The 22,359-nt window shown below is 36.1% G+C and overlaps 1 protein-coding gene across 1 annotated transcript in view; it reads left to right on the top strand.

The window, feature by feature from the left end:
- TDRD9 (tudor domain containing 9) overlaps positions 1-22,359 on the top strand; it is an 83,963-nt gene that overhangs the window by 40,792 nt on the left and 20,812 nt on the right. Inside the window, exons 8-23 of the mRNA XM_067295639.1 lie at positions 876-979; positions 2,599-2,657; positions 6,495-6,549; positions 6,712-6,796; positions 7,472-7,529; positions 8,181-8,285; positions 9,790-9,887; positions 10,278-10,409; positions 11,139-11,301; positions 11,385-11,448; positions 11,938-12,001; positions 13,207-13,251; positions 14,251-14,304; positions 17,255-17,371; positions 18,397-18,504; positions 21,931-22,031. Coding sequence (XP_067151740.1) covers positions 876-979; positions 2,599-2,657; positions 6,495-6,549; positions 6,712-6,796; positions 7,472-7,529; positions 8,181-8,285; positions 9,790-9,887; positions 10,278-10,409; positions 11,139-11,301; positions 11,385-11,448; positions 11,938-12,001; positions 13,207-13,251; positions 14,251-14,304; positions 17,255-17,371; positions 18,397-18,504; positions 21,931-22,031 — 1,412 coding nt within the window. The remainder of the gene's footprint in view (positions 1-875; positions 980-2,598; positions 2,658-6,494; positions 6,550-6,711; positions 6,797-7,471; positions 7,530-8,180; positions 8,286-9,789; positions 9,888-10,277; positions 10,410-11,138; positions 11,302-11,384; positions 11,449-11,937; positions 12,002-13,206; positions 13,252-14,250; positions 14,305-17,254; positions 17,372-18,396; positions 18,505-21,930; positions 22,032-22,359) is intronic.

Consider the following 22,359-nt stretch of genomic DNA (forward strand, 5'->3'; position numbering starts at 1 on the left):
AATCCTTCTTAATTATCTGGTTGTAGCTGATTCTTATCTTATGTTGATATCTGTCCGCACGTATTTACCAATTACTACAGACTACTGCATTTCTAGCATTGTAATGCAGTCCAGGTTTATGGAGTGCTATGCTTAAAGCATGGGTGACAGGGAACTGTCAGTTCACTAATAGTACTAATTAAAATAGTAATAAGTAAAAATGAGAATTCTAAGCCTAAATAAAGCTGTATTCGAATAAAAAAGTAGTATGGGAGTGTATCAAGCAGCAGGTGAAGGAAGCTAGGAGAAAAAAAAAATTTTTTTTGAGCATAAGCATAAAAGTAAAGATTTGTTAGCCAGTGAGAGAATACAGGATTTCTTAAATATATACATACACACATATATGTAGATATTCTCAGAGCCTGTGGAGAAGGAATGTTGATGCTGATCACTTGAGCCTATTAGTTTTCTTGGGAAAATCTTGAGCGACTTAAAAACTGTTAATTTCAGCATAAAAACAGAGGCAAACATGAGGGAGAAGTGTAGTTTGACTGCAGAATTTCTAATCACATGAAATGTGTGGAGGGCAGAGTTCTGGTATAAAATTACAATGTAGAGTTAGATGTTGCTGTTAATCCAGTAAAGAGTTTCCTCTAGAAATTGTGAGAATGAAAGATTAATGAAGATGGTCTTTAGCATTAGGATCGCAGGACACTTGAAGAAAAAATCTATTTAAAAGCTAATGAATATTTCCAGATTATAATAAGTTATTCACACAGCCTGTGTGATGGATCAGTTTTAGTTAAAAAGCAGTTGAGGAGTCTACTCACATATGTAATCAAGAGTCTGTTAGCCTGTTTTATGATGTTAACCTCAGTATTGCCTTCCACACACAGCTTCCTCCTCAAATAATTGAAGAACCAACGATAGTAAAGGAAATGTATGATGTTGCAGTGTCTTTGATTCAGTCCTTTGATGAGCTGGAAATGACGAGCAATAGGTAAGATGGAGTTCAAGGTTGTGACTAAGGAATATGTAGTTCTTTGGAGAAATGACATCCTAATTAAGGAACAGAATTTATAGTAACCTATGTGTTACAGTTCTTAGTGGTACCTTAATTTTCTTTGTATCTCTTATTTTATATAAAACAGATTTCTACTCAGGTTAGTCATTTTAAGACTCCTTCTAGGTCTTACTGAATTTCCTGTGTTCTTGAAATACATTTTATGCCCTTGAGTGTAAGTGGCCATTAAAGCCAGCTATGTCATATGGAAGCTTCAGGCTCAATTCTGCAGACTAGAGCTGAATATTATTTATATGAAGAATAAAAGCAGAAATAGCCTATTCTGTATTCTGAACTAAAGCATACATTAAGCCATTAAAAAAAGCCTAAAAATATAAGAGAGACATTAAATTTAAGAGGGTGTTTAGCCGATGCTTTCCTTTACTCTGTTTTGAAAGAAATCAATATTAATTTGTGTTACTTCATATTTTTGTTAAATTGCTGTTTGGTATCCAAAAACATAGTGAAGCAGCTTTGGTCTAATGCTGAGCAGGTGTTTAAAGATAGGGGTGTTTTTGATCCTGTATATTTATTATGATTTATACATATATGCTGAAGAAATAATTTGGTTTTGTAAGCTTATTTCTTTTTCCAAACTCAGCATTACTTAAGCTTGTAAAATTTTAAGCATTCCCTAAGCCAACCTAAACAGTTATGGAATTGAAACTGAAGTACAAGTGTCAATGGAGGTACATTAATACAAATTTGGATGTATATATATGTATAAATTATTTATAATAAGCTTTTTCTTTTCCTGATGATTTCTTTGGTATTTTCAATGGTGATGTTTTATTGTAGTTTGGAATAGCCAAAAGTAAACTACCTTTTACTAATGAGATACCTTTTATAAGCAAACATGAAGGCATCAGCATTTCAGCTTTGAAATTCTAAAAGGGCTATTAGGAAGATCGATTGTTACCTTCCATTGAAAATTATACTTCCTATTCTTTACACAGTTTGAGAATAAAGACTTTCATGGTATATGAAAATATTTTCATATACATGGAACAATTATTACTAAATATAAGAGTTTTGTGTTAAGATAACTGTAGTCTCTTGACTCATAACAAATAAACTTTTAGAGGATGGCATCTTCAGTTAATATCATGACCTGTGACTCTTGATAGTGATAGGTTTTCTTATAGGCTAGGCTTTTGTTAAAGGCATCTGGTGATGCTTTTAAAGTGACAGAATATGGTATAAATTTGATAATTTTTCAATTATATATAGAATTCTGCAGTAATATACTACCTTTGCATTTTAAGATCTTTGATATCCTAATTTTGATGAATTTTAAAGACAAATAAGAATATTTGTTTTGACATAATTTTGAAGACAAAAGCAAACCTAGTGATTTGCTTCCAGTGTTTACATATGTGTATTCCGGAAAACATAGTTGTGAATAATGTGGTGAATTCCACTTCTTCAGGAAGTTTGACTAATACATATTTCAGGATATATGTAATTCTGCTTGTCTTTCAAGATAAAATATCTTGGAGTAATGAAACAAAGTAGGTTGAGGTTGTAGAACTAATGAAATTGCATATTCTTATTAGGGAGAACAAAACCTTGGGTCTTATGTCCGAACGTGGCAGTGTGCTAGTATTTTTACCAGGTGAGTATAGGTCTTAATACTTCTTTTTATTTGTCATTTAACAAGCTTTCTTCCATCACTTCTTCCATGGGTTAATTTAATGTGTACTTAACTGGTGTTTCTTGGGGTGTGTGGTGGTTTTTAGTTTTGGGGTTTCTTTTTTTGTTTTTTTTTTCTTGCAAACTTGTATGAATACGGCAATAACTGGAAGAGCTGTGACTTAAGTCTTAAGTAGTGTATTTAACAGATGAAGTTACAGTAATAACAAAATTAGTTGTACAGTTAATCCAAAGAGATTGAGTTGTTCAATTAAATTTTGAGACTACTTACATACTGTAAAAAGTTTCTAGGATTTTTTTAGAGTCATATCTCCTTATCTGCAATATAGTGCAGTCTCTTACCTGGATTTTATTTAGATTCTTAGAGCAGAGTTTAAGTTTCACTCTTTTTCTTTCCCTGTACCTTGTTTGATATAGTAGGAACACTCAAAACCCAAAGCATGCAGAACAACATAGCTATTAATGAGTGAACAGAGAACTAGTGTTTGTTTTGCATATATATATATATATATATTTAATCTAATTTAATTTGTAACCCTAAATTATCTTACACTGTCTTTAAAGTCTAGTTAAGAGGTTCGGGTAAGAATAACTATCAAAACAAAAGCATACAGTATTTCTTGTATAACTAGGCGGCAGCTGATCTTTTAGCCTCTTCAGGTTACCGCAGCATTGCAAGCTTACTACCTTCAAGAATTCTTTTGCTTCGGGAGCTTGCAAGTTGGCTAGTTGAAAACTTTGAAAAGACTTGGGCACACTGTAATGGTGAATTCACTGCAGATTAGGGGCAGCTCTTACCTTGGGCCTAGGGAGGTCTGTCTCCACCAGAACTCTTTAATTCTCTGCAAAATCTTTGCGTGCTTTGTCCCTGCTACTTTAAGCACTGCAGCAGACGTGCTAGCACTAGGGCTGGAACCACGGCACAGGATTTATACTGCATTTGCGTGGTAGCTCTCAGCAGAGGGATTAGCAAATACCTCTTGAAATTATCTTCAGAAACAATCTTTGCACAAAACCAGAGACAAGGAGAGTCTTTGGTTTACAAGGGGGCAGCTGAAACAGATTTGACTAAAAATAACCTCTATGTTTAGGACATTGACTTGAGATGTCTGAATTTTTGAGTATTTAAAATTGTATAGTGTTTTGTACATTGAGTAACACTTCCATGGACATTTCAAGCTGAGTAGCCATCAGGAACCAGAAAGGCAGGCATGCGGGGCTGGGGAATGCTTTTAAGTGATTTGCCCTCCGTTTTTGTCAAACTCTGAGGCAGAATCCACTTCCGTGGAGCAGCCACAGCTGTCTGCAGTAGGATGCCATGTTTTCCCTTCATCTTGTAATTGCCAGTCCTGTTCAGTGCTTAATTTTTATTGTTATTGAGTGTGAGTCTTTACAGATAAGTATCTGTCAGTCCTCAGCTCTTCTTTGATTCCAGAGCTAGTCTATCCTAGGTGATACAAACTGTTATGTGAAAAATATCACTGTACAGTTTAATATATATGTGTGTACATGTTTCCAGTGGGCCTGAATTAAGTTGGCGCAACCAACCAACCAGTTTGGGCATTTTTTGATTTGAGTGCTTGGTGTGGCGACCTTAACGTTTCTTGAGCGCATACTTCAGTATATAGTTTTTTACTTTTTAAAGAACATACTGAAAAAGCAAAGGCGGGGATGGCCTGATTACTTTGCTTCACAGACACTCGCTGATGGCAGGAATAGCATGACTTAAAGCTTTGGGGTTTTCTTTCAAAGGGTTTGTTCTATTACTGTCTCTTAAGCTTTTTTCTGTTCATGTAAATCTGTTTCTGTTCTGTGTTTTCCTTTACACCTCTCTGTGCCTCTGTCTCCTTATTATCCTGATATGGTTTGCCAGACAGATTTTGTTATTAGTTGTTTTTTCCTTCTAAAATCTGCTTCTCCCGCTGGCGGTCGTGATCACTTCTTGTCTGTTCCAGGATTGGTCGGCAGATACTACCTACAGTGCCTAGTAGGTAATTACAAGACTAATTAGTAGCTAATATTAATATTGATTATGCAGAATCTGCTTCTCCTACCAACTGTAGATCAAGACTCTCTTAATAATTTTTTAAACATTAATTGATTCAGGTCTTGATGTCTTATTCAGACCCTCAATTAGACAGCATGGCAAGTAGGATATGGAGATAGTCAAGCAGTGCCCACTGGGGTATGGTACTCTGGCAGGCTGAGTCCAAACAATCCCTATCATGGTGTTCTTGTGTTTGCATATTTAATTGGGTCCTTATTAGGTCATGCATTTTTTATTAGTTGTATCTTCTATTTCTTTAATTGCATACCCTAGTTCCATTCATGAACAGACATATTTTTTATATATAACAATAACTTTAAAACATTATCTTCGCATGTTTCCCACTCTTCATGATCTTCTCTACAGTGCTAAGGATGTTTTGCTTAGAGCCTTGCTAATCCTTTGGACTGTAGATTCATTATTGTGCTATTTCATTAGTTTGTTATCTGGCCACTCATCTGTCACATTCTCAAGTACTCTTATGATTTCATTTGAACTGCCATGTTAATTAGGGCTTCTTGGCTGTTCTTTAGGTCCTCATGGCATTGCCTTTTCCCTGGAGTAGTCTCACACAGAGGGCTTCTCTGCACCATTTTCACTTCTCCTGGATTTCTCCCCCCCCCCCCCTTTTTTTTTTTTCCTCCTCCAACTTATCTGCTCTCTCTCCAGCCCTGATCTCTATTCGCTTCTTTAGCTGTAGTCACTTTCCCCTCGTTTTCTGGTTTCCATCTGTCTGCCTGGCAACGTTAACTAATCTCCATGTTCTCCTGCAATTTCTTTTCCCAGCCAACCCCATATTACCACCAGGTTCGTTTCTTGTTAAATCTGTTGCCTCTTCTCTTGCCCCCGGTTTCTTGCTTTCTAGCCTCTTCTCCTCCTTCCTTATCTAAACTTGGTTGTGTTTTTTTTCAGCTCATTGCACATACTTCCTTCCCCTGATTTCTGGTATAAGTTATCCTCCTCTCTTATCTTTTCTGAAAAAGTGCTGCTCTTCCTTTCGCATCATCTAAAGAGCACAAGAGCTGTCAGTTCAAGGTGCTCAAACTGTATTTAACCTGACTGAAAATCACAACAATCCTGCATTGAGGTTACAGGATAATCTCCTTTTTAATATCCACTCAGAGGTAGCCTGCTGTTGGATGTGGTTTTTTTGGAAATATGACTTGAAACTGAAGAAGTCTGTATCAGAAGTACGCTAGGCTTCTCCAAAAGGTTTATACCTACGCAGATATTTGGGAAGACAGCAAGAATACACTTAATAGGAATATTTCCCCTGACAGACTTTTAAATTCCTTGGTCAAAGCATGGGTACTAGTGCTCTTCAAGAAAAGATGGCTAAACCAAACATGGCCAAAATACTTCTTTCTTAGCCCTGTTCTTGGAAACTTTTTCATTGTTTTGGCTGAAATGCACAAACTTGTCCTAAAACAGACATTCAGCACGCAGGGAGCATTTTCAGCTGTAAGGAGCAGAAACAGGTGGGAGAGACTGGCAGATGGCCTTTATATCCGATACTGTCACTTTACTTTTGTAAATGTAAAATCACAGAAAATGAGTCTTTTAAATGAATCATTCACAAATGTTTCAAGAAATGACTCATTATTACCTGTTTTCTCTGCTATTATATTCATATGTGAAAAGGAAGTAATAATGAAGGTGAGATAAGAATTTATGTAGAAATGAGAATTGCTTTTAGAATTGTTAGAGTGATTACTGCAAAGAAAAAAATGCTTGATTACTTTTTTTCCCTAGGTTTGGCTGAAATAAACTACATGCACGCGTGTCTCACAAATACACTTAACAAAAGGTAAGTTAGACTACATGTGTTTATTTCTGTTCAGTTAAACTTGTACATGAATCCTTCAGCTATACGAGTTCTTAGTACCAAAGGTGATTTAGCGTAGTTAGAGATACTTACTGATGCAAGAATATAAAAATTAATCGTATTTCACTGATGCATTTTCTTTAGGTTGCAAGTGTACCCACTCCACTCAACTGTGACACTGGAGGAACAAAATAATGTATTTTTGTCTCCAGTTCCTGGCTACAGAAAGGTAAATATTGTTGAATTATTAGTTACCTTTTTTCTTAAGTGTGTAAAATCTTTGCTATGAATAATAGTAGCTGTACCAACTCAAATCACTGTATGAAGGCCAAACAGTTTTGTTTTTTCACGATGTAAACTGATTGACTTTCTTACCAAGCTGTTGTGTTAACTACTGTTTGGAACTCAAGAGAAATGCAATAACAGAAGGTTATCCTTGAATTATTGTGTGACAATTGTTTTTGTCCTTCCAAATAGTTTGTGCATGCTGATTCTTGCACCTGCGTGACATTAGTGTGTTGCTGATGGCACTGCCAAGCGGAATTGTCTAGCAGAATGGATCTCTCCTGCATTGTGCTCCACATTTTACTTAGCATTTTTGTTTTCTTTGTCACTGCTAATACTGTGGTATTTTACTATTACAGAGGCATAAAGAAATATTTGCATTCTTCTTTGTTGTCATATACTATACCACTTTACTATGTGTTTCCAATTTTAGGAAAGAAAATATAGGTTTTCTTGTGTTGCATCAGTTGGTATCTATATGCAGAACAGAAGCATTGTATTCCCTGTACCCACATTTCTGTTTCTTCATAGCAAGTTGGATTTTTTCATGTAGAAACACATTAATATGAGTACACTTTTCTTTACACATTCATTGTTCCTTTTTTGCTTTGGAACCCAGATTATTCTGTCTACAAATATAGCTGAAAGCTCTCTAACAGTTCCTGATGTTAAATATGGTAAGCCTTCCAAATTTTATAATTTGGTATTCATTGTTTTTATAATGTTTTCCTTACTTTGTTTGCCTAACTCTCTCCAGCATGTCCCATTTTTAAAAAGTATTCTTGCTGATGGAGTTTAATATTTGACAGTTGTTGAATTCCCTCTCTCACAACAGGAAGCAGCTTTAAAGCTGAATATATGGACAACTATCAGATCTGTTGAATAGGGTGCTGATTTTAATCCTTTCCTGGAGAAAAAAAATGCAACTTTACGTGCAGTAACAAACAGCAGTAACAAACAGCTCACATGTCACAAGTGTCTTAAGTTTTTTATTCACATTCTAAATATATTTTAAAGTAATTCCATCAGATTAATCACATTCTCCTACAGAATATCCAAATGCAGAAACAGCTGTCTCTCTTAGCGTAGATCAGATGACAAACACTAACTCTTTATGGTGATAATGTTGAAATCTATTTGCAACTCTGTAAGTATTCAAAATAAACTGGGTCTAATTGTTAATATATTTAGTATTCTCTTTGTTGCTTTTCAAATACTTGAAACTTTCCTTTATGCAAAACAAAATCGACCAGCACTTACTGCGTTGCAGTGAAGATAAATTATTTCTTACTAGTATTTTGATTTTTTTTTTTTTTTCTTAATTGTAGTGATAGATTTCTGTTTAACTAGAACTTTGGTTTGTGATGAAGACACTAATTATCAAAGTTTGAGACTTTGCTGGGCATCCAAAACAAATTGTAATCAAAGAAAAGGTAAGGTGGCAATAGGTAATGGAAAGGAATTTTAGAAGTTAAGCTTGATGAAGAATTATATATTACTTGCCATTTTATTAATTCAGTAAAAAGGATTGATGGCTTTTGTCATCAATAATTTATATTAAAAAAAACTTAATTCTATACCATTACAGGCTATTAAAATGTTATTAAACAAATATGCCTGAATATTCTATCTCCTTCAAGTATTCTGCCAGGGCATTATTATGTATTTTTAATTGAAAAATACTAATATTCACAAACCATAAAACTTACAGGGATTCTGTGTTATTTAATAGTAATATTTTATTATGTGATATTAAAAAGAAAAAGGAAAAATGTGGGAGGAGGGGGAGGAAAAGAAAGAAGTTACTTCTGGGTATTTATTGACTGCTTGGGAGTTTCAGCTGTAAAAGAGGCCTTCATGTTTACTCTTAAATGAGAGAAAGAGCCACAGTAATATATTTATTGTTGACCAGTGTTTGTAAACAATAACTAATATTGCCTCCTCTAATCAGACAGTATTCTTTAATATTAAAGTCGCTTAGTTTTGATCAAGTACTGAAATGAATCATAAGCAGCAGCATCTTTGGATATAAAAATGTCCTTTTTTTTTTTTCTTTTTTTTTCTTTTTTTTGTGTGTGTGTGTGTGAACTTTTTACAATTATAGCCTTCCTGTAATTTCCATTTGGTTCCAGCTCAGTTAGGAAATGATACCTGGCCAACATGCAACCAATAGCAGCAACATTTTATATAACAGGAAATTTGAACTTGTTATTCGTATGACTTATTTAGAAATACGGTCTAATTTTCCAATAGAGTATCCCACTGAATTGAGTCACTTATAGTTTGCTGAAGTGAATGTGTTTAGGATTTGGGGAGATAAGCTTTCTAATCAGTGCATTTTCTGTAAACAGTGGCTTGTAAATATATTTTGCTGTTCGTAGTAGTATTTTAAAAGCTGTTTGTATGGAAGATTGTCGCTAGCTTTAGTGTCGAGCAGAAAATCTGAGTATGCTCATCATGTAAAGAAATCCAAATGCAAAGCGTATCTACTCTGCATATAGACTCTTCAGTTTGGGGGTATGCCAAAACTTCCATTGTTTGACACATTTATCCATAGTAGCTTGGATTTGGTAGGAGTTGCCCTTTCCTAATTTTGAAGAATTTTATTTCAGAGTGGGGTTTGTCTCATCCTTTCTGCTGAAATAGATGCTGATTTCAAGGCACTTATGTGAAAGAGGTATTTGAGTGAAATGTGCAACTCTTTGATAGAGCTGCCATCAGGCAAAGTGATCTTATCTGATCCTTGTGTAGGAAAGCAGAAAGATAATGTCTTCACTGGGCCAGCCTGCTGCAAGAAGCAAATTATACTGTTGAGCCTGTAGCATCAACTGTCCTCTGCTGCTCAGCTGTCCAAAAGGCTTGTGGGTGGGTATTTTGTAAACAGTCTGAAACTTGGACAGTTTATAAATTGATGATGATTTGCTCTTTCATGTAAAGGTCGTGCTGGACGTGTTTCCAAAGGGTATTGTTACAGGCTTGTACGCAAGGACTTCTGGACAAACTGTATCCCAGAGAAGCCAGTACCTGAGATACTGGTAAGAATTTTGGGGACCTTAAGGTTTTTTAATGTATGTAGTAATACCAGAGATGATGATAACTAGTTTTACTCTACTTTTCCCAAAGACAGTGTATGATTTAAGTAGTTACTATTAACTCTACTACCAAGTAGATCTCAAGTTAAGTTAGTTAAATAATTGATGAAGACCATTCAACACTTCTTTTCCTCATAGAAAGAGATGCATCACAGCAAAAGAAGGGATGTGACTTTAGGGTTTAGCAGCTTGTTTGAATGAAAAATATCCTTAGTTATGGGAAATTCATTTCAGATTTTACTAAATTATTAACTTTAACTCATTTTTTATATAAATCACTTCAAGTCCCACTTCTCATGGAGAAAAGTAACAGTAGCATTGTCTTCCCTTTAGCGTTGTCCATTGGGAACTACGATCTTAAGAATAAAAATGCTTGACATGGGGGAACCAAAAGCCTTGTTGGCAACAGCTCTTTCTCCACCCAGTGTAGGGGACATTGAACGTACCATACTTCAGCTGAAAGAGGTACGCATTCGTTTAATGTTCCTAAAATCAAGGTAATCAAAATATATTGTAGAAGTGTTTTTCTGGGTTTATAAAGTAATAGTAACCTTAATTGGAATCTGAAGTAAGAACTATGTCTGGAGAATCTTTTCTCATGTTTGACTCTTGCTTGGTTACCATCCTCTTTAGCATAATTTCTGCAGTTACTTCAGCAAAACAGGATTATATTTTCATCACAGAACAACAGCAGATTAGTGGAGAAACAATGCTGTTCGTAAACAACATCTATAGTGAGAAAGAATAGAAAAAAGTAGGAGAATCTGAGCTCTGTAAGTGAAAATATTTCATAACAAGTAGCAAAATCCTGGTGATCACACACTTCCAGCTTATGACGTGTTAGAACCAACCTGAACATCCCTCTTTGACCTACACGAGGAAGTCAGTGACTTGGCTTTCTGATTATAAATTTGGTATGAGTTTGAACACTAATTGCATTAAACTTCTTATTTTTCAAGATTTGTAAGCAGCTGTATTTGGATGCAGTGGCTTGCTTTTATATTCAGTATTTGTAGTAGTAGTTTCAGTTCTACTAGGCTTTTAGAATTGATTTAAGAACCTCAACTTGGTTAGGATTTTGGTATTAATTGATGTTTTCTTGAGATAATTGCTTGTTTCTTGTCTTGTTTGCTTACAGACTGGTCTTAGATTTACATGATCAACTCGTGAATAACTTAATTTTAATTTTTGTAGTTAGGAGCACTTACAACTTGTGTGCAAACAGAAGAAAATCCACATGATGGTGAGCTGACTTTCTTAGGAAGGGTATTGGCACACTTGCCAGTGGATCAGCATCTTGGAAAGTTGATAGTCCTTGGTCATGTCTTTGGGTGCTTAGAAGAATGCCTTATTATAGGTAAGTGAGAGAAAAACATGTATGAACATTTCTATGAAGACAAGTAAGTTGCAGTTTTTCATTTTGGTTTGTTTGTTTTGTAGCTGCAGCACTCTCCTTGCGGACGTTTTTTGCAGTGCCTTTCAGACAGCATATTGATGGATACAGGTAGTATAGTCTTAGATGTTTTACATCTTCCTGACTGCATTTGAGGCAGAGGGCTAAGTTGACTGCTAAATATCATTTTTAATGTCATGAGTTTAACTTTCTGTCAAAGTGCCAAAACTAATGAGTGCAAAAATAAGCTTTCGAAGGTAGCTCAGGATACTGAAATCTACTGTGGTGTGAACTAATTAATATCACAGAAAGGGACTCATCCTTTTCTGAGTGCAAGACCTGATTGTTCAGCTTTGCCTTTCTGATGTGGACATATGGCTGTATCTATTAAAAATAAAATAAATCTTTGCTGTCTTGGCCATACAGCTCACCCTCAACAAAATGATGTGAATAAGAACAAATAATTACAATAAAGGTATTCACCTTGTTTATTGAACTGCTGGAAGGTATTGATACTGTGGCAAGATGAGCTGTGTAATAAATTCGATATTTGAAAGAAAAAAAAAGATATTGCTGATAATTCTTTGTTTGTGTTGCCAGGAACAAACTGTTTTTTTCTGGGAATAGCAAGAGTGACTGTATTGCAATTGTGAATGCTTTCAAGGTACATCTTTTTTCTGGCTGATCTTCCAGTGAAATCTGGTAAACTACAACAGAGCTCCTTACCTTTGTAGGATCAGTGCAGTATTTTTGCTTTTAGATTGATTATGAGTCAACTTTTACCACTGAAGGAGCTGCACAAGTTTGCATCAAAGTAAGGCTGTAAGAAATGGTGGGTGAAAACAGGTTGCATCACTCAGTTTCTTGATACATTCCCTAATTTTTACAATCTCCTTTGGCTTTTGAGGCATTTGTTCTAGTTCTCCACTCTGTTTACCAGCTGCTTAGAAAGAGAGCAGGCTGTCGTCTCAGTCTCATACTTGCTAGAAGCAGGAGCAGGTTTGGAACAAGACAGGAATGAGCGGCTCAGGTTCTCTTGATTCCTTTCCATAAAGGACCCACTTTAGATGGCGAAGCAGATTCAGGGAAGGCTTACCCGTGTTGTTCTCATTATTATAAAATGGTTGCCTCATTGCCTACAGGAGAACAAATGGTGGTTAACTCATGCAGAATTAAGTTATTGGAACAATAACCTGAGATGCTGAAGAAGTTTCTAACATAGTATATCTGTTGTCTATGTGGTAGTGAGGATCCCACTGCAGCTGTTACAAATCTTGTGTATGAGACCGAAGTCTTTTTCATTGTAATATTTGTGGGTACTGTGCCTTCTCATGCTTCTCTTAAAATCTGCTTGGTTCTGGACCTGCCTGTGCTCCAAGACAAAATGTGGCTTCTTTTGCGACCTTTTTAACATGTGTGGCAACAAGAATGGTTGTAGCTAGACCCTAATACACAAGTACAAGAAAGGGTAGTCAAACAGTGAAATAGGTTGTGAATAGGCAGAGAGGTGGGAGCATCTCCATCCTTGGAGGTATTCAGAAATCTGCTAGACAAGATCCTTCTCAACAGTCTGATCTAAGTTGGCCCTGCTGTGAATTGGGCATTGGAAGACTTGATCTCAGGAAGTTTCTTCCAACCTAAATTAGTCTATGATTTGGATTTCCTTATGTTCTTTTGTGTTTAAATTTTCTTGTAGTCTGTGTTAGCCTAAGGGTGTCTCTGGGTTTTAAATTAGTGTTTAAAAAAATGATCTTCAGTATACATTTGGAAAATATTAGATAGTTGTAAATATGTCACATTAATTTGTTGTAATAATTACTACTGAAACATTACAGTTTGTGCCTGAATTTTAAGTCACTTCTTTCTTAGGCATGGCAGATCTGCAGACAAAAAGGAGAACTGAGACATCCCAAGGTTAGTTAAATTTTTTTTTTTTTTCCATTTGAGGTTGGTGACTCTAGTGTTGGAGTATTTTATATTCTTAGTACAGCAATTTGAGCTAGCGATCTTCCTCTGCAATAGCTGGGATTTTTCATAAGTAAATAGAAGCATAGGCTTTGAGGGAACATTGTGAGTCTTTGAATCCAGTGTCAAGTATTCAAAGGCAACCTTTTATATAGTCCCTTTCATAGGTGGACCAACAGTAGCCAGAATGTTTAAAATCCGACCTTAAAAAGGAAATCAAGCTGAAGTTGAAAGAGAATGTTTTTCTCTATAAGCATAGGTGGATCTTCCTTAAAGAGTCAAAAAGGAAGCCTTTAAAGTAGTTTAAAAAGTGACAGTGAGTGGGACCAGGTAAAAATAAGAACCTTAAGAGTCAAGTTTCTGACCTGAAAGATTCAAGATCCGTATGTGAATCGGCCTCAAAAATCAGTGGTATACATACAAGAAATAACTGCCTCTAGTCTTTCTGTGGTATGTATAACAGCCTTTTTGATTTCTCTGCTTCTCTGACTGTAATATGCTTTATGAACACCTGTGCCTAACATGCACTGAAGTTTTAACGAGTAACCAAGATTGCCAGCATGTGGGCTCTGTCTGTTAAAATTATGCATCCAGATAAAGAAGTCCTGTTTTCCTAAAATGTAATGTCTGTCTTGAAATAGACTTTATAGTAGCAACATGGAGGAGTTGGACCTGTGGGTTTATATGAAAAACTTGCATGACCCACAGCTGCTCTGATGTTAACCAAAGTATAGTTTATAAGTCAAATCTATAGCTGTGTCTTTATTTTTTATAAATGCTGAAATATTGGTTGATATGGATGCATAGAAAGCTGTGAAATGAAATCCTTCTATCACAGTATATAACTATGACTTATATCCACCCGGAAGAATTTGAGAGAATTTTTTAGCAGTAGAGAAACTAGTACATAACAGCTTTTGCATTTGCATTTTTCGCTTTCTCTTCCAGGAAGAGCTTGACTGGGGTCGATCAAATTATATTCAGATCAAGAGAGTCAGAGAGGTGAGCTGAAATAGATAATCCTTTTCATAAATGGAAAGACTTAACTTTCTTTGTTTTCTACAGATGTCAGGATCTTGGATGAGCCTACTGTTTGTATATATATATTTTTTAAACTCTGTGAATTTTTAGTTTGGGTTTCTTTGGGGGAGGAGAGATGATACTGTTTAAAGTGGGGTTAAATTATTAACCGTTTAGCATATTTATCTTTTTCTAAGCAATCTCCAGTATTATTTACCAATTACATAAATTCCTCAGATAGACCAGTTGTAGTGAGACCTCTGCAGATATTTTTTCCATTGTTACGTTGTTTTGGTGTAAGAGGCCCATTTAAAGCAAATATATGTATAATTATATCATAAGGACAGAAATTAAAAACGTGTGGTGTTTTGTTAGTAGCGTCACTGTAGCAGTTAATGAAAACTGCATTGCAAAGTGCTTCAAATTCAATGTGATATGTGGAGAGGGGAAATAATTAAAACTCCTGAATAACTGTGACTGGCAGAGCATGCCTTTGCCGGTTTATATTTGCAAGTAGCAAGGTTCCTTATTAAACAGTTGCTTTATTCTCCCGAAAAATATTTCAGCGTTATTCCAGCATGTCCTCATAATGGCAAGAGCCCTGTAGAAGATGGGTTCAAAAAGCACAGAAAAAACAAAAGCTTTTGTAGTAAGCAACCATCTGGAAAAAAAATGGCAATAGATTTTTAGCTTGTGTACCTCTTAGACTTTCTTTGAAACAACTTAATACTGATATTTTACAGATCAGAAGATTAGAAATAAGGGTTATTGGCCAAATATATTCTTAAGCTAAATCGGAAGAAGGGATATATTGCATGAAGAAGAATGTGCAATGTATGTAAATGTAAAAACTTACTAAAAGACAATTTAGCATGTGACAAATAAGAAGTAGACAAATCGAAGATTGCACAAAACTTGTTTTATGTGCATGCAGTGTAATGATTTTTAACTGAGAAACTGTATATCATTCCTTCAAGAAGAGTTCTGCTTGCTTTACTGCATAACAGTGACTGGTGCTCACTGAATGAAGTGCTGGTCTTTGTTCTGGGGTTGTTTGGTGGTCTTTTTTGGGGGTGGTGGTGCTCATTTGTTTGTTTTGTAATCGTCATTCAGTGACTGGACTTAGGCCTCATACCAACATACATCATCCAAGGTTTGCTCTGAATGGAGTTGTGTGGGCTTTTCTAGGACACTTACCAGTATAGTACCAGGCTGCTGCAGAACATGATCAATTTTATCTTTTTTGCCTCCTTCTAAAGTGAAGTGGTGATATGCTCTCCCTTTAACATTTGGGGAACAGGCATAGAGATCAAGACCAAAAGGAACATAAGTACCTTCGTTTAGTTCATGTTTTATTTTCTAGTTGACTTGAGATGCAATTGAAAATGTGTAGTACTTTTTCTGGCATCAGCTATTTCAAATTTAAGACTGTGGACTTGAAAAACTTACAGTTAAGCGATCACCTTGATGATTTTGATTCAATGACTTGCCTGGTGTCACCTAAGACCTTTGAGGCATGTGCAAGAATAAAATCTAGTAGTGCAAGGTACCCTGAAAGTGTCAGTGTGGGAAATAATGCCACATTATTCATGTAACTGAAAAGATGATCTTGAAATGGAATATGCTTTTAGCCTGTTTATGTTAGCTTTTGAATGGACAGGGCTGTCTGTAGTTTAAGCTGCTTTAGTACAGTCTTGGACAGTTAGAAATCAGAAGAGCTACTGAACAGATGAGTAAAAATAAAACTGTATAAAAAGGAGGAAAATATTTTAAAGAAATTGTATACTGGAAAAAAGTTACTGGGAGGAGGGAAAGTTTTAAATACTTCATAAGATAAATGTATCATTCATTACATAATGTACATATTATATATAATGATTATGATAGCAAGGAGAAAAGATGAGAAAAGAGCAAATCATGTAAAGCTGAAGAGCTGAAGGACTGGTCTTGTATGATAGCCTCGTGGGTGGTGATGTTTTTTTGACCAGCTTCAGATAATTCTAGAAGAGATTGTGCCTGTCTTAATAGCTCAGGTGTTTAGAGTGGACACCTACATTAACATCTATTACAAAGTGGTGGTGGGGAGGTTGTTTTTTGGGGGTGTGTGTGTTTTTTTTGTTGTTGATTGTTTTTAAGAATTAAAAAAACCCCACACCTTTAACTTTTCACATACTAACTTTACAGTCCTTTGCATGAACGTGGGTTTGCAGGACTGAAACAGCCACGCTGACTGGTTTCCAGTCCTGGTAGTTGTCATATGAGGAAAATAACAGGAATTTTAGTATCCTAAAACTGCCAGCAATGGAATAGAACATGCGGAATGGAACAGTTTAGAGAACAGTATTTTTCTAACCATTTGCTCCAAAATCAAATGGGATAAAGAAGGCATTCACTGTGTGGCTGGGGGACTAGTGGCTGCTTATGGTTATAGAAGCTTCTTGAAAATGATTAGTATTTAAAGCTTAATAGAGTATGTTCTGCTACAGGGCAGACTCGCTTCAGGTGCTTAAGGTTGCCTGCTGAATTAAGGGTGCCCTGTGCAGTTACTGCTATACTTAGGTGCAGACATCCTGTTTGGTGTTAGCTTGTTTCTACCTTTTAAAATATGAAAACAAAATGATTTAATTGGGAATCAGTACGTAGTCATGTCAAAGGTAATTTCAGTTCCACTTTTTTCTGATTTTTGTTCTGTATCATATATGCACAACAGTGCTTTCCAACTACAGAATTCTATGTTAAATATGAAGAAAACCGCCTGAGTCACACTACTGAAAGTAGATCTCTCCTGAGTAGAGATGTTAATCGGTATATCAGGTGAAACAGATATAGCCTCCTAAAAAAGAAAGGGAGCTTGCTTGCTTCTGTAGATTTTTACGAACATATTTTATTTGCATTTGTGGACAGTTCTGATCTTTTAGAGTTGTAATTTCAGGTGGCAGAGTTATTTGAAGAGTTGAAAGAGCGAGTCCGTGCATTTAACATGCATATTAATACTCAACCATCTGCTATGGATCAGGAGTATGTATACAAACAGCGCTTCATTTTGCAGGTAATACTTTATTAACTCACTTTTCAGGGAAGAACAGTTATTTACAAAGTTTATAACTGGCTTTTTACATACTAGTATTAGTGAATTACTGTTACCTCCTGTGTTTCAAAATTCTCCATAGATTTTGAGTTTTCAGATTAAAAAAGATAATGTTTTCTACAGCTTAGAAGTACAACTAATGTTAATTTTAATGTCTCAAAACTTGCAAGTAGTATTTGTTCTCTAGCTATCCCTTAACTTTTTAACAGCTCATCAAAATCAAATCAAATCATCCTGAGATCAGTTTAGCTCTGTGTGTCCGGATTAATCTTTGTTAAAGTCATAAAAATACTCTGAAGGATGGTTTGAGTTGGAAGGATAAGAATTAACATTTTCAAAAAAAAAGATTTCACTACTTGAGTGCTATATTTGGACCTCCACTGACTTGGTTAGTTACTGGGGAAGAAAACAAATTTCTTTCAGCTACTGTAACTTACTGTCGAATTTCCAATGAAACTTCTTGTCCCATTTGGACTGATCAGTAGGGTTTGTTTGTTTGTTTTGTTTTCACAGACAGACATAGTGATTGTTTCAAAGGCAATTTGTTTAACTGTGTCAACAGTGAACTTCTCAGATCTAAATTGTTAAATATTGTAAGACAGAATGTGAAAACTGAGCAAGTCTTGTTTCATGTAGCTCCTTTGTGTGAATTTGTTAAAAATGGGGACTCCTTTGAGCTAATCAAAGAGACTGTGTTAAAGCCAAGGTTAATGATTATAGTTTTCATAGACCTTGTCTTTCTACAGAAATATGAAAATGTTGCAGAATTGTTCCAGAAGATGAACTCTTTTTCATGAAAGTATGTTTTTAAGGGATAGGATTTGCATGAGTTAACCTTTAGTTTGAAATTACAGTCTTTCCTGGAAAGAGACAGGGAAAACTGTTCACATGAAGAACTGGTAATATCACTTTATATTGCAAGTGTATTTCTTTTGGAAAACCTGGATATAATGTGCTATGTTTCACAAAGTATTTTTTTACTTCAGGTTGTAATAGCTGGTGCTTTCTATCCAAACTACTTTACTTTTGGAAAATGTGACCAAGAAATTGCTGTGAGAGAGCTTGCTGGCAAAGATCCAAAAACCACTATATTGGTATGTTAGGAAGCTCAATAACTTAATAAAGTACCAAGTAATTAAAATATGTAGTGCTAAGGCTGGTATTTTCAAGTTTTGTTCTGTCCGGGGCCAGGACAGAAATAATTGTCTCCTCTGATCCTTATTTGGTAAATTGTCATCTCTCCCATCTTCTCTTCTTCCAATATAATAAATGCTGTGTGGGTGGGCAATTTTGAAAAAATTCCTACAGAGAACTGCCATTTGATTGCTAATCTCACATAACCAGCCAACTTTCATAAAACTCTTAAAGATTTTATAGGATAGGACTATCAAAGCTGCTTTTAATGTTTTTTTTTAATAAAAACAAATTGATGCAACTATTTTGCAACCTTTTGCTATTTTGTAATCTCTTATTTGGTGCATGCATCACATACCTGGTTGTTATGTTAAGGTTACTCAGGTGTTGCACTCTGGGTCCTTTTATTTTTTTTTTTCCTTTTTGTTTTTTCATGATTGAATAATTACAAGCTTCAAATGGCTGGGTTGACTTTGCAAAAAGGTACACAACCTAAAATAGGAAAATGTTTTGCTGTGCACTCCTGTATCTGAACTAGATATAACATTATAAAATACAATCACTGTGCTTAAACAAAACAAACCTACAATCAGCAAGCCTCAAAAGGTAGATTTGTACTGGCACAAAAGAAAACAGTTAAAGATGCAAAGATTGTACTTAAGGGAGGAAGGAAACTCCTAAAAGCATATTGAGAAAGAATTTTGTCATACTTCACTACTTAAGAAGAAGTGCTAGACTGAAGATGTTCACTGGCATAGCAATACAGGAGCACTAGCATGTTTACATATGTTTTTGAAGTTTTCAATATGTTGTTTCAGGATATTGTGGCACAAAAGTCCAGTTTAGAAGACTTGACCCAATCAGGAAGCTGATTGAGTAAAGATGAGATTAATCTTAATCAATGTTGCTGTGGCAAGACTAAACTTAGTTCTAGGGAACTATTTACTCTTAATGTATGTAACTCTTGTTCTGCTTGTATATCAACTGCTTTTCATGATGAAGAAGGAAAGAAGTGCTGCTTTGTCTTTGTCAATGTAAATGATTTTTCTGGGCACAAGTGCTGCAAGTTGCGCTTGATTTGAGAGACTACTCTTACAGCAGTATCATTCACCTAATGGCTTGTGTCCAGGACATAAAAGGCAGTTCTTCCTCCCACTCTCCAGTGCCTCTAAATCGTCTTGGCTTGAGACAGTTTCTGCAGTCTGGTCTAGACCATATTTTTGGCCAAGAGCTGATCTTAGTACTGTTCTTCTTATCAGGTATCATCCAGGCATATGAAGTTATTTATTTATTTAATACTGTGTTATTTCCTGTCTAAAGTTTTAATGGCCAAAAAGAAGACTAAGCAGTTTTATAGCCCCTGAAAAAGCTTTCAAGTTTGGACTTGCTATTTAGGAGTTCTGTGATTTAATATTAAAGCAAAATCTCTTAAAAGACATACTTGAATAAGTAAAAGGCAGGAAAATTGGGGTTGCCAAACCAGATGGTATATCTGGCTATAGTGGCATTTTAATTATTGTGGAACTGTCACCTTAAACTGAATTAAATTAGTGCTGCTGGATTATTGTTTTGTGTTTGAATGCGCGTGTCCTCCTCTTTATGTTGGATCTCATCTGACTCCTGAATGAGCCAGTTCAGGGTTCTAAACTAGGAGAATGTTATTCAGTTTCTTTGTAGAGTTGGTTTTCAAGTTGGTTTAGTTCACTGAATTTGTGAAATGCGTGACCAGCTCTCATGTTGCTTTGGTCATACATAGTAATGTCATAATGATCCATTAATATACTTATCTGGAATGTTATCTTTAACAGAATGACTTTGACTTTGAAAAGAAGTGTTGCAACTCCTGTAACTTAGGCAATTTGTAGTAGTTTGAGGATTAAAACCCAAGAAGAATAATGAAATCAGAATAATTTAAGTTGGAGTGAAGTCACCTAGTCCAGCGATCTGCTCAAACCAGGGTCAACACTAAATTCTGATGATGTTGCATAGGGCTTCATCCAGTTAGGTTTGGAAAAAACTCCAAGCATGGATGTTTCACAACTTTTCTGGGCAACCTGTTCCAGTGCCTGATTGTCTGCATGGTAATATTTTTCTTCCTTGAGTCAGAACCTCCCCTGTTTCAATTTATAACTATTGCTTCTCTCTTCCTGCCATGCACCTACATAAAGAGACAAGTTTTCTCTTAGGAACCTCATCTTAGATTTTGCAGGTTCCTGTTAGGTCTCCCCAAAGTCTTCTCCTCTGCAGGCTAAACAAGCCCAGGTTTTTTTAGCCTCTCCTCTGCCCTCTGACCATTTTGGGGGCCCTCTGCTAGACTCATTCCTGTTTATCAGTGTCCTTCTTGAACTGGGGAACCCAAAACCGGATGCAGTGTTCCAGATGCATGCTAATGAATGCTGAGCAATGGAGAATAGTCACTTCCCTTGATCTACTGGTTGTGCTGTGCTGCTGTTGATACAGCCCAGTATGTTGTTAGCTGCCAGGCCATGCTGCTGACTCAGGTTCACTTTGCTGTCCACCAGGAGCCCCCAGGTCCTTTTCGATAGAGCAGCTACCAAATCAGTCAGACCCCAGTATATGTGCTACTGAATTTTGTGAGACTCCTGTCAGACCATTCCTCTAGCCTGTCTATGTCTCTCTAGGTTGTGGCCCTGTTCTCTAGTTTATCAACTTCTCCCACCAATTAGTCATCATCCACAAACTTAATGAGGGAGCATTCTGTCTCCTCCTTCAGGTTGCTGGTAAAGATATTAAACAGCACAGGTGCTAGGGTAGACCCCTGAAGAACATCACCTGTAACCAGTCTCTAGATAGAGCATGAACTATTAACAGCTACCCTTTGAGCCCAGTGGTCCAGCCAGGTCTTCACCCACCTTGGAGCCCACCCATCCAGACTGTAATGACCCAACTTGGGTACAAGGATACTGTGGAAGACCATGTAAAAATCTTTACTTAAGGGAAGGTCAGTGACGTCTGCCACTCTTCCCTGTTCTACAGACCTAGCCATTTTGTGATAGCAGGTAATAAAGGTGGTCGGATGTGATTTACTGTTGCTAAATACATGTTGGCTATTTCCAGTCACCTTCTCCTTCATATGCTCAGAAATGGCTTCCAAGAGGGCTTCCTCCATGAATTTTCTAGGGACTGGAGTGAGGCTGACCAGCCTGTAGTTCCCTAGCTCATCCTTGCCCATTTTAAACCTAGGTATAATGTTTGATCTGTGTATGCAGCCTGTCTGACCCCTTGGACTTTTATGGGTTGAATTTTCTCAAGAAATCCCTGATTCCATCCTGAAGGAGGAAGTTAACAGTTAAATATTTAGGTGAAGCTGTTGATGCACTAAAATAATTAAATGTATCCAAGCTTTAACTTGTTTTTCTTAACAGTTGAGGAATATTCCTCCCTATGGATTTCTATACCATAAACAGATGCAGTCACTTTTCAGACAGTGCGGGCAGGTAAAATCTATTGCATATGATGGACCAAAGTAAGTACAAAATATTTCAAGTATTATATCTTTCTCATGTTCTCAATTGTGAGCCCAGTAATCAACTTATTTCTTTGTCGCTGTTGCACTGACATGAGTGTATTTCTTATGATTTAATCTGCTTGGAATAGGTAATTTATTTTTAATGCATTGGCTAGAATAAGAAAGGTAGCCTTGAGGCTTAATATGTGAAATGGAGTAGCAGAGTAATCCAGTAGCATTAGATAAACGAGCTCAGTGAGAGACTGCTTTCTGTTTTCTCTCTTCTGTTGCCTAACAGTGCCCTTAAAACTGCAGCTGCTCTGTCTGTACTTGTTTCTAACTTGCA

This window comes from Apteryx mantelli, chromosome 4 (genome assembly GCF_036417845.1).
Source record: "Apteryx mantelli isolate bAptMan1 chromosome 4, bAptMan1.hap1, whole genome shotgun sequence".
Classification (NCBI taxonomy): domain Eukaryota; kingdom Metazoa; phylum Chordata; class Aves; order Apterygiformes; family Apterygidae; genus Apteryx; species Apteryx mantelli.